Here is an 11,877-nt window from a genome sequence, read left to right as displayed (position 1 = left end):
ACCCGTCCTCTAGTAATAAGAATATATTTCTTGTGTTTAGAGTATTTCGCGTTAGAATATTCACTGCTCACGAAATATAAGAACCGAAAATTCAGCTAAAAGCTTTAGATATACGTATTATGTCACTTTTAAAATATGTATTTTTTTACACTGGCTACAAATCTCTCTTACATGTAATTAAAGACAAGTTGCTTCTTTACACAACAGTGCTTATGCATTTGTGCATTTTGTATCGTGACGTAATAATTTGAGCAAAATTTCGGCAGCGACAAATAACAACTAATTTGGGTACATAGCTTCTTCAAGATGAAGACAATTTGCCACAAGATAAGATTTCGATCTTGAAGAAAACCTAGTTTCATCTTTCTTTTAGTAACGACGTATGACTGATATTCTCATCTCTTCTGTTATTGCCCTGAAATTTGCCAAATCGTTGTGTTTGCATAAAAGTAGGGGATTATGAAATATGACATATTACTTACTTCAAACTTCCACTTGTCGCAAGAAGCGTATATTGGTAACAATAGTAGTTACGATTAGGTAATGTTAGGTTCAGTTAGATTAGGAAGAATGGCTATGTCATTTACAACGGAATAAACTCTAACATTATTCAATGTTCCTTAGTGTAAGAAGTTAAGTTCGGTACGAATATCATTCAAATTTTAGCTACGAGGTTTGGGTGAATACCGTTTGAGAATAAGAAACTATAAATATCATGGAGTCGAAATCATAGTAATGAACATCGACTCGAATTGCGATCAGAGAAAGAACTCCTTCAGTTGACATTCTGGGAACGATCTTGGGTTTGAGATTCACGTGAGGAATCCCACATTCGATTTCTATTTATTTATTTATTTTTCTTTTTAAGATATTGAGACTTTGATGAAGCGATCCTCCGTATAGCTTTACTCGCCTCTCTCTCAATTATAACCTTCTCACCCAGCTTTTCTTCCTTTGTAATCTCTATTTGACTTTGATCTTAATGTCAATCTTTGCATTCTTCTCGCTGGTTGCGGTTAGTCTCAATAATTGATTGGGGTGTAAGGGGTTCCTTCCACATAGGCGCCCAAAAGTCAACCTCACTTCCACGTAGTGCACCCTGGACTAAAGACTAACGAGGCTCTGGCGACTGGCACTCTGGCCAGTATAATTTTGTATGTGTTGTCCTGTTTTTTGTCCTTGTGTGTGCTGAGTGCCCATTTACAGCCTCAGCTTTTAACAGAAGTCAGAAGATTTTAAGATTTTTAGTTATGCAACGTTAGAGTTGTTATTTGTAATGGTAAGGGGCTGCCCCCGTATAATGTGACGGGAGCAAAATAGCCTAAGTGCTGACGCTCCCACAATTTTAAATTCAAAATCAAAATCAAAACCAATAATTGATTATCCTAACTCCTAACTGTCCGTAACTCCTTGAATACAGAAGAAACACCATCATCAAACTGACGCTTGCCTTGGCTCCCATTTTACATGACAAGGTGTAAATGATTAGAATCTTATTTTCCGCAGATTATCTTCCATCAATTCGATTTGTACTGTATTCGAATGCAGCTCTTAGTTTCAAATGTCAATATTAGATGGCTAACCTTTAGGTTTGCCACGCTCGATGTACAGCTGTAACAGCCAAACCACTCCCACGTGCTTGCATTACAAAATAACGCCAGTTTCCTACAGCGAGATGTGTCCTGTTCTCCAATATTAAAAAAAAATATATATAGGTACCTATATTTTTTCTAAACTCAGAACCCAAAGTGTTTAAACTATAAAAGTCATAAAATGATGATGATACACGTAGATGCATCAATATAAGTTTGTTTCAGGAGAACTGACGCAGGGAAATTCATCAATAGATATATGGCGTTTCAGCTGTTATTTCGTTTGATGTAATAAAAATGTGCTGACTGTGCAAATCAGACTCGACGACTTCAAAGTAAACAGAATTACACATTTGATCCACAATACATTGATGCTTTTTAAATTCAATGTTTGTCAGTAAGACAATGAATGCATTATGAAGAACATATAGTGCCTTCTTTCATCGATGATGATTTGTTCCTAAAAAAATCCTTTTAATGCAATTTTGATAATATATTTTGATACTAATGCTAAGATGACATTTTCAAATAAATGATTAATACAATTCAAATTTGAGTTAAAACAAATTTTGTTTTAAGTCCACTTTATTCTCATATAGTCTAATCGGAACTGTACCTACAATTTAAAGTGAGATCCGAATCACTGTACAATATGTTTCCATCGAGGATCCAAGGCGACATCGTTAATACTGCGGCATCTGGGAGGCCCCATTATTAGTGGGATATGCAGGTGAGCCGACCTTGGTGGCCTAGTGTTTAACACCGAGAGTTACGACTCCAAGATCCCAGGTTCGAATCCCGGCATGTACGTTCTTTGTGAGCGTCCCTTCATCAATTTAGTCGTATCATCACTCATTCTCATCGTCTCGATTAGCTAAAAGTGAAAAAAAAGAGACTCAAAAGAACAAATATCAATCAAATGTTAATATATTTGTCACGTATGAACTAAAAATTAAAACTCTCATGGTCACGACTGCAATAAAATTGTAAATACGCTATTACAGGAATCGTCTAACACCCTGAGCCATTGAGCTGCAGCCCAAATATTCAAATCCATGTTGAGCTAACAAGGGTGGATTAAATTTTTATAATAATTTCTTGGTTTACAAGAACTTTTAGATGTAATGAAATTATTCCTTTTAATAGACAGAACGGGAAAATGCAGTAATTTATGTCGCGTTAGTGTTTGGACGAACTTTAACTTTAAATAGACAAATCGCTTTACATGGATTGCTTCTGTCATTGCCAGTTAAGCTAAAATAAATATTTTATATTGCCTTGAGCAACTCTTTGGTAGGTCTGTAAGTCTCTTCAAAATTAATCTTCAAAATTCTGCTAATTATTGAAATATCCATACTCGTACGGAAGGACATGACATAAGGGTACCTTTTTTCAGCATTACTGATTAGTACACTAAAATGAGTTATTTTAATTGTTACGCGAGTAAGGTGTAGTTGTGCGAGATACTGAGAATTATTCAGGTGTTGTCTTTGAAAATATGTCCCGCTTACATCACATGTAGGTCTATTTTAATGTAGCTAACCATCTACGACCCACTGCGACCATAACACCATAACAGCTACCGATAGCTCGCGAGTCGCGATCGACGATTTACCGAACTCTACGCTTTTGTTTATAACTAATTAGGATTTTAATTAGCATTTATTAATTCTGCCTTCCCGTAAATACGACTTCAGTCTGCTTTAGTACCTTATTTCTCGATTTTCTTACAACAGAACTGATTTGAAAAATGTTTCTGTGTCACACCTAATAACACCAAAACAACGACAATAAAAATATGCAGAAATTCCACTTGGCTGTCAGCTAAGCATGTGGAACAGTAGATATAAGTATAAAGGCAGTCGATTTCTAAGTTTTAAAGTGGAACGCACGTGGCGAGAACATGCAAATCTGGAAACTCAAGGTCGAACATATTGTAATTGATGCTGGTGATTGAAACATGACCTCCACTGTCGATAGGGAGAATAATTAGTGCATGAGAAGCACGGTTCTTACATTTGAGTGTTGCTATCCTTCAAACGAGTAGGCAAACTAGGGCGACCTGAATTGTAACTGCGTCCAAGAGACAGTTGGCAAGCTATGGGTTTGTCGTGCGCTCCGGTATTTCTCTTCCTGCCTTTCTTCATACTGGCGGAATCGTTCCATTACGGCAGATTTCGGCGACAAACAGCTGAAGGCGAACAAGGAACCAGCACAGAGAACTCCAACAGCTCCGCATATTCAAGCAGCTACGGACAAGGCTTTCCAATGTTTCCATTCGGTTCTCCGTTCATGATGCCACCCTTTGCACAGTCCATGATGAATCCGATGGCGATGTCTCCCTTTCGGCAACAAATGGGTATGGGTTACAACAATCCGTATTCTTCGGCAATGGGCGGTGGTGGTATGATGTCAGCTCAAGCTGGAATGAGCGGGATGCTTCCTTTCTTCATGGGGATGAGGGGCGGAAATAGGCCTGGACGTATGGGGCAGGCCAACAGCATGCATGGAGGAATGGGGCCTAATAACAACATGGCTTCAGGATTTCACCCTGAGAGAATTCAACAACCAAACCAACAACAAGGCTATGGCTCTAACTCGATGTTCAAGCGTAAATAACGTGAGTCGCTATTATATAGGTGCTTGGTGTAGATTAAGTCTTTCATTGCTTTGCCTGCTTCGCGTATTCTTGGTTTTCGTTGCTTAAGTACAGTATAAAATTCGTATACATGAGGCAGTGGAGATTGTGTACGTTATGTAAGGAGAAAGGTTCCATAGGCTTAGAAAACAGCACAAAAGCAGCATTAAGACAGCACACAACTTCCTAAAACTTATGGCCAAAATTGAGATGATGTATGAATGAAAATATAATGCCTACTAAAGTAGACAGTTAACTTGTCACTATTAGACACTAATATTATCATACTAGGCTAGGTTCTTATTCTTAGGCATGCAATGACTGCAGAAAAAATGTGTACAAAAGATTCATGTAAAGTTGGTGGAGTACGTGTAGGTACGTATAAAACAGTAATCTGAAACCAAAGATTTGACAGACGAGGTTTCGTTTGATCCAGTGATTCGATTTCTATTGATATTTATAGACCGAAGCTTGCTGTTTCTTTGTACTTATGAAACTACAAAATGGCCACCCTGGACTGCATTTTGCAGACTAACGAGGCTCTTGCATCTGGAGCCGCAGTCAGTAAAATCCTTTGTGTGGCACGTGTTGTGCGGTTCATATATGTTTACGATTATCTCTTCATCCATTTCATGATCATTCATTCCAATTGTCGCAATTAGCCAAAAGTTGCGACGTAAAGTAAACTAAATCATAAATCCAAAATGACCCTCATCGAAGACCTAGCAGGTCTTCTAACTATGCAGGGGCGGTTAAGGTGGACATCTAGGACCTCGCATCATTCGGGAGGGGGAGTGTAGAAAAACCAATAAGTTCACTTTGAATATTTATTAGAACTGAATAGAGCTTCTAAAGAGATGAACAATTTAAGACACTACATATCTACTGGTTTCGCTTTCCTCTTTTTTATTGCAACTCCATCTACACAGTGTCCTTTATTATTATGTTGTTAAATAGTGATTCTATTTATTCGTCCAATATATCAATACATTAGTTACACTCCTTATCATCCCTTGCTAGGCCATGCATGCTGCAAAATTTAGTTGACAAAATTAGGAAGATGGGACATTCCTTCCCATTTTTAAAAATATATTATTTATACTTCAAATAAACATTAACATATAAGATAATTACGCAGTGTTAATTAAGTGGTAATTTTTAACTCGAGTGGCATCTATTTGTAAGAGTACGGTAAGTCTCAGTATTTTCAAGTGTTAATATCTCAGAATTTACAAGTAGCACGCTATACAAACATGAATTTTACTCTCTCTATATTTTGTTGTATGTAGATTGCACTTACTATGTATTGCATATTGTTGTACAAGTTTAATGAAAATCAGCAACAATTGTACTATATTTTTTTTAATAAAAGTTATAATTGTGGATAATTCTGACCTGATCGGCAAGAAGTAATTTAATTTTCGTGATCAACGAAAAAAACCTGTAAGAAACACCATCTTTTTTCTAGGCAGCAAAATTCATGCTGGGCAGTATTAGCCCTATGTATCGTTGGATGTTAATAAAAAAGGACAGAAGATGATCGTTTGTCAATGAATTATCACGGTTCCCCTGTCAACCTTTTCAGTTTGTATAGCCTCTTAGTTTTAATTTGTGAATAATGAATAATTGTAACCAATAATTGTAGTAGAATAGATAAAAAAAACTATTTGGAGCAGTGCAATTTTAATTATAGCTATTAAGGTAAAAGGTAAGTAATGTTCCTTGTATAGCACCGTGCCATGAAGACACATTTAGGAGATGTGGGGGTAGGGCCACATACATTCTCTATCTTGGCCATTTTGAAGGTGATGTGATCAGCACCACGCTCCGGCAACCTTTACCCCCAGGTACTCATTGATTTGAGGCTGGGTGAGACCCAGAGCCGCTTTATGCGGGGACAAAGCCGGAAAAATTTAGATTAGATTCAATTCAAATTCACATCACCCACACCGGGAATCGAACCCAGGCCTCCCGCGTGGCAGTTAGACGCCCTACCGACTGAACCACAATTGTGTTGAGACAAAACTGTTATGTAGGCTATACATATGGAAAGCATATAATATCACTGTACATCAAAATGAATCTGTATGTTATGCATGTAGCTATGCTATAGTATACAAATGGGGTCCTGCCCAACCCTGTGGCCGAGTGGTTAGCACATCGCGCTGCGACGCCAAGGGTCCCGGGTTCGAATCCCGGTCGGGCTTGGTTGTTTGTGAATGTCCATTCATCAATTTCATCATTTCATCACTCATCCCCATCTTCGCAAATTAGCCAAGAGGCACAAAACGCGAAGTAAAATAAACTAAATCAAATCAAATCAAATCAAACAAATGGGGTCCTACTATCTGGGGCGCCAAAAGCCGACGGCAGGGCACTGAGCCTGGACATATTATCTATATTGTCGCATAGCTACTTCGAATTTCTTTGCCGTCACTGAAAATGTGATAATTTGACAGTTGCTTCCACAGTACCTGTAGTGTAAATTTTCCTGTTCAGAGATAGGACAAAAAAACAAGCCAATCCTGAAATTGTTTTATACCATATGAAAAATATAAATGTTGTTCAGTACTTACCTCCTGACGATGAAACTCAGCAGACTTCCTTACCTTTTCTGAAAAAAGAAGAAAACATAATATATTCATTATTTAACAACTTTGGTTTGTTTATTCTCTAATTCCCTATGTATAGTCGATGATAATTTTGTATCTACTGTGCATTTTCTACAAGAAATTAGAATATTTATCTTCCGTTCATCAACCGAACCGAATGTATTTTTTCGAAGTTTTGTTACGGAAGGTTCAAAGTAGGCCTACTCATCTTAAAATGCGTACCACGATTTCACTCAAATGCAATACTAGAACAAGCTTAAGAGATCTGTAGTGGCTATGACAATTTCAGCTCAAAAGATTTAAATTTAATGCTGTTAGCGTGCTAAGAAAATGGTGTCTCCCTGCCACCTTTGGCTCTATCACCCTTCCTCAAGCACGTTATGGAACCCACTTTAAACTGTAGGCCCAGTCTCAATTGGCCTAAAGTTGAGTCTAAAGTTGACTTAAAACAAAGTTTAACAAAGAAATCTTTGTCAACTACGCGCTATATTTCAAAGCATTTATTACCAAATTGTTTTCTAAATATGACCTGAAACTGCTGTGTGAGTATTGTTGTTAAGTTTCGAAAATGAAGTCGAAGAACTGATTTGTAAATATTAGTTTCATCCACTGTGTTAAAATGGGTTGAGCGATTTTTCTCAAATTCAATATCAGATTAGCCATCGGGCGTCTCGTATAAGTATTAATACAACTTCACTCAAACGTTTCACATTTACGGCATTTCATGTGGTTACAATATTAGAGACTTAACCCAATCTCCCTCTCCTAAGTCACGCATTATATTTCAAAGTTTTTTAGTGGTAAATTGTAATGAAAGTTAAGTTTCCAGCATCCTGAGTTTCGCCCAAAATTTCCAAAACTGGCAAAACGTGTGTGTTCGTGTCCTGTGTACGCTGTTTTTTTAAATTATTTTTTTAGTATAATACGAAAGTCGCAGTTAATTTCAGGTATCACTTGGACTATAATTTGGTATTGAAATTGTTATGGTGTGTGTTTGCTGAGAGAAGATGTCCAAACAGGGCAGATTACCAATTCTAGATCACGCTAATTGTTGTTGAAATTTGAGCATTTGAGATGCAGTGTCATAGCTCCTAGGCACCTCGTAGAACTATTCTAGTATTGCATTTGAGCGATTCAGTTAACGTATTTTAATATGACAGACTTTAAAGTTACCCCAACAATTCTTTTTTACATTACAAGTGGTGCGGTTACTGCAAAAGAAGATCGTATCTGCATCTCATTGCACATTAATAAAAAAATGTAGTATAATTTATACAAATGATTTTTTACCTAAATCCCAAATTAAAACAACTTATAACAGCAATACTTTTCTGATCATCACGAACATTTCTTTATTCATGCCAATATTATACAATGTCAATCATGTAATTTAACGTACAAGTACACTGAGAATAATTCCCAAACATATCCATGACTCTTTCTTTGAAGGTTTCCGTTTATTGTCAATGACTTTACAAGGTCAAAATAGTGAGTCAAACTTCTTTGTCCATTTTTCACTTTCGCTTTCAAACAGAGGAAAGAAAGGAAGCCGGAGGTATGTAAGTGGAAAAGAAAAACGCAAAAAGTTGCTTCACTATTCCGGTTTGGCCAATCTACCAGGAATTTCAATGCCCTCTTTGTTCATTGTTGAGTGAGTTCAGGCACCCCTTTGTGAACGTCATATATAACGGGGAAACGGCTAGAATGTCTGTTTCAAGCATGTGGCGCGGGTGTAGCCTGTTCATAGCTTATTTACTTGTGACGGGCACGGTGGCCCTACCCTGCGGTGCTGGTGGTGCCGCCTCCTGTGGTTCGGGCACCTCGTCAGCATCCTCATCATCGATGGCCATGGGGATGGGGACGGGTATGGGGCCCGGTGGAGTGTACCGCTACACCGCAGACATTTTGGCGGCCAGGCCTAGCCTAGGAGAGGGCATTTCGAGGTACCCGTGGGCCTATGGGGTGAGCATTGGAGGTACTGGACTTATGCCGACTGGAAGGTAGCGAAGCAGTGTTGTAGAACCAGAATTAGCACGTAAGTAAAAACAACAACAACAAAAAACAATAATAATAATAAACTTGGAGCTGCCTGTACAGATTTTAATCGCGAAATGACAATAAAATAATTAGTGACGTATTAACATTGCATTTAACGAAGCTAAGTTACAATTGATTTACTACTGTTATTATTATTATTACACAAATTTGTATTTCTCTTTTCCACACACTGCGGAATTGCATTGCAGTTGTACTTTTAAAATTTCCAATATGAGGGTAGATTTTTTGAAATATGATTTTTAAGTCAACAAATGATAATGAACATAATATTTTTTGATTGAATAATAATTCTGGGGAATCAAGTCCAAGAGCCCCATAGAAACCATCAACAGACACAAGGGCGCCACAAGGGAGTGCAATGTGTACTATCCAACAGAGACTCTCGTGTGTCGAAAAATGGCGGAAAAATAAGATAAATTGTTGATCAAATTTCAAAATACAGGAACCATAAAACTAATTGTCCTTTCACGAAATTTATTGGAAGAATTATTACATTGACGTCGTCTCGCAAATTTCTAACGTTAGAAATATGAATGCTTTGTAAAGTGGTACTTCTTTGAAAGTTAGTGACAATGGTTCTACACTAGCATGCAATATTAATTTGACATTATCCATTGTCTAGTACTTCCAGTTTTACTCGTTTTAGCACTGTATTCCGGGAGAGCAACTCTTCTCTCGTCTTGAGGCGAACAAATGTCTTTTTTTGTCCCTTATGAGCATCTAATCTATGACGGGCCTGCGATTTAATGCAAATCCTGTGCGTTAACCAATTACTCCACTTACACGCAATACATTTTAAATAAAACGACATGGCAGTCAGTTACAGACATTAGTAGGACAATTTTTTTTTCGATGGATTGGGCTAGAAAGTACAAGTGGCAGTGTCAACGCAGATTTGTGGATTTTTTTGAACTTTAAAGTCTGTGATTCTCACAAATATGAAAATGTGGCTTGGCGCTATCTCGACCCTGCCTCTTCAACTAGGAGGCATCAAGTTTACATCCACTGAAGGAAAGAGAAAAGATCTAACATCTCATACATTTGTGTGCGAAAGCAGTAGGCTGAATTTAGTGAAGAGATCCTACTCTGCATCCTAAATTCCGAATTTTATACCCTGGCTAGAGAATGTAATCTTTGAAGTTAAAAACCGATTTCAGACTATTCTGAAAGGAATGTATGGGTTTTATACGTCTATTTCAGTCATAAGTGCTTATTTCGAAGTAATAGCCTTTTGAGTGCCTATGATGAAACTATGTTGATATCTATCAATTTTTGTGCATATTTTGTAACTTTTGGTGCATTTTTCTGCCTATTTGGAGATCGATCCTCAGTCTACTTATTACATATAATCTATTACACCGCACCCAGTAGCGTAGTGGTTAGCGTATCGAGCTGTAAAATAGCAGTACTGAGTTACCAAGCGGTGGATAGTTTTGTGTCCTTTTCGGGTCATACATTTTGTCACTTTACTTTCCATTATCATCGTTCCGATTAACTTAAGTGACGTAAATTTACCAATATGCTGACATCTTTTTTTATACCAGCATGTTAATAATACTATATTGCATGTTACAATCACATATTGTAAATAGTTTTGTTTGTAACGGAGAAGTAAACGTTCCAAGCTACGATGCCAGGAGCCCTTAGTGTGTTTCGCCCTATTTTTCTTCATTAATTCGTTCATGTTATTCGTTGATTGATGAAATTAGGTAATTTTAGGTCTAGTTTTTCTTCCTTTTTTGTCTAATCGCGACGATGAAGATGAGCAATGGGATGATGAATCTGATGAAGGAACATTCACAAAAAACACCCATGACTAGACAGGGATTCGAATCCAGGAAGCCTGGCGTTGTACTGCGCTGTGATAGCCACGCCGTCACTGAGGTCGGCATGTTCATGTTAATCTTCGCGATTAACCTACAGAGGTACAAAAGCGACAAAAATATACCATACAGATTAGACTATACATGATAAATACTAAAAGAACTCTATAATTATGTTCCGTATTTCTTTAAATATACGTTTGTTCTTTTATTTCTAGGCTACATACGTAGAAAAAACTGGGAGTTACTGGAAAGACTAAAATTCGCCTCAGTTCCTGAGATTTCAGCAACGCAAGAGTAAAAAAAGGGCGTAACTTAATTGTACAAATGTTACTGTTTTATTTTGTTAATATTAATGTAAATGTGATATATGAGTATGTGTAAAGTATATTTATAATAAAATTTTTTTTAAAAAAAAAGTTTCTTTTGTCATTTAAAACTGAAGCTATATTCCTTTGTTACCTGCCACCATTGGTTAGATTTTCCTTGAAAGTTCCATATTTATGCTGTATGGTTAATTGTGTTACGATTACTGGAGTTATTGCTACTTTAAGTTTAATTTATTCACGTGTAGAATAATTTTTTAACGTTTACAAAATATATTATTTGAGGTTGTTCTGTGTAAACTTCAGTCAACTGCTGTTGTGTCATCAACGGTGACGTTCACAAACAGCGTTTAGAGAAAAAAAAACTGTGCTACTGTTTATCCCTTCGACAAGTACAAGTACTATATAACGTAGCAATTGCCTTATAGGAGCAGGAAAGCGACGCAAAATAACAACAATACAGTAGCCACGAAACTATTGCGAATATCTAGACAACAGCGAAAGCACACCAGACGAAAATTCACATGAATGTTGTAGAATAGTGGTTTCCAAAGTGTGCATCGTGGCTTGCTTACAGGAGCGCCGCGAAATGTTCCAATATTTTCACTAAAATGACACTTATTCCAAATATGTGCTTATTTAGTACTTTTTACATATAAAATGTTTCTGAATTTGAAATGTGTGTTTATTTTTAAAATTAAGGCAAGCAACCTAACCACACTAACTGAGCGTTGCAAGTGTCAAGCCCGAATCACACGGAACTAAATTTCCAGTAGGAATGTCCTGGACTGGCTACCCATCTGCTAGTTTTCGCCTCACACGATATTT

General features: G+C 37.2%; 1 protein-coding gene across 2 annotated transcripts; it reads left to right on the top strand.

Moving 5' to 3' along the window:
* The first annotated feature begins 3,691 nt into the window (after nt 1-3,691).
* Nucleotides 3,692-11,142, top strand: LOC145990168 (uncharacterized). 2 transcript variants are annotated; one of them, XM_083125835.1, is made up of 2 exons: nt 3,692-4,212; nt 10,942-11,142. In XM_083125835.1, exon 1 carries the CDS (start codon nt 3,693-3,695, stop codon nt 4,209-4,211), a length of 519 nt encoding a protein of 172 aa, XP_082981961.1. In that variant the 5' UTR covers nt 3,692; the 3' UTR covers nt 4,212; nt 10,942-11,142. The 2 variants fall into 2 exon arrangements, 1 of the variants encoding a protein (XP_082981961.1); XR_014441945.1 differs by lacking the exon at nt 3,692-4,212 and adding an exon at nt 8,525-8,877.
* The last annotated feature ends 735 nt before the right edge of the window (nt 11,143-11,877 follow it).

The sequence above is a fragment of the Lepisma saccharinum genome, chromosome 1 (assembly GCF_977018435.1).
Source record: "Lepisma saccharinum chromosome 1, izLepSacc3.1, whole genome shotgun sequence".
In the NCBI taxonomy this organism is placed as follows: Eukaryota; Metazoa; Arthropoda; class Insecta; order Zygentoma; family Lepismatidae; genus Lepisma; species Lepisma saccharinum.
Note: the sequence above shows the minus strand (reverse complement) of the source record. Positions and strands in the feature narration are given on the sequence as shown.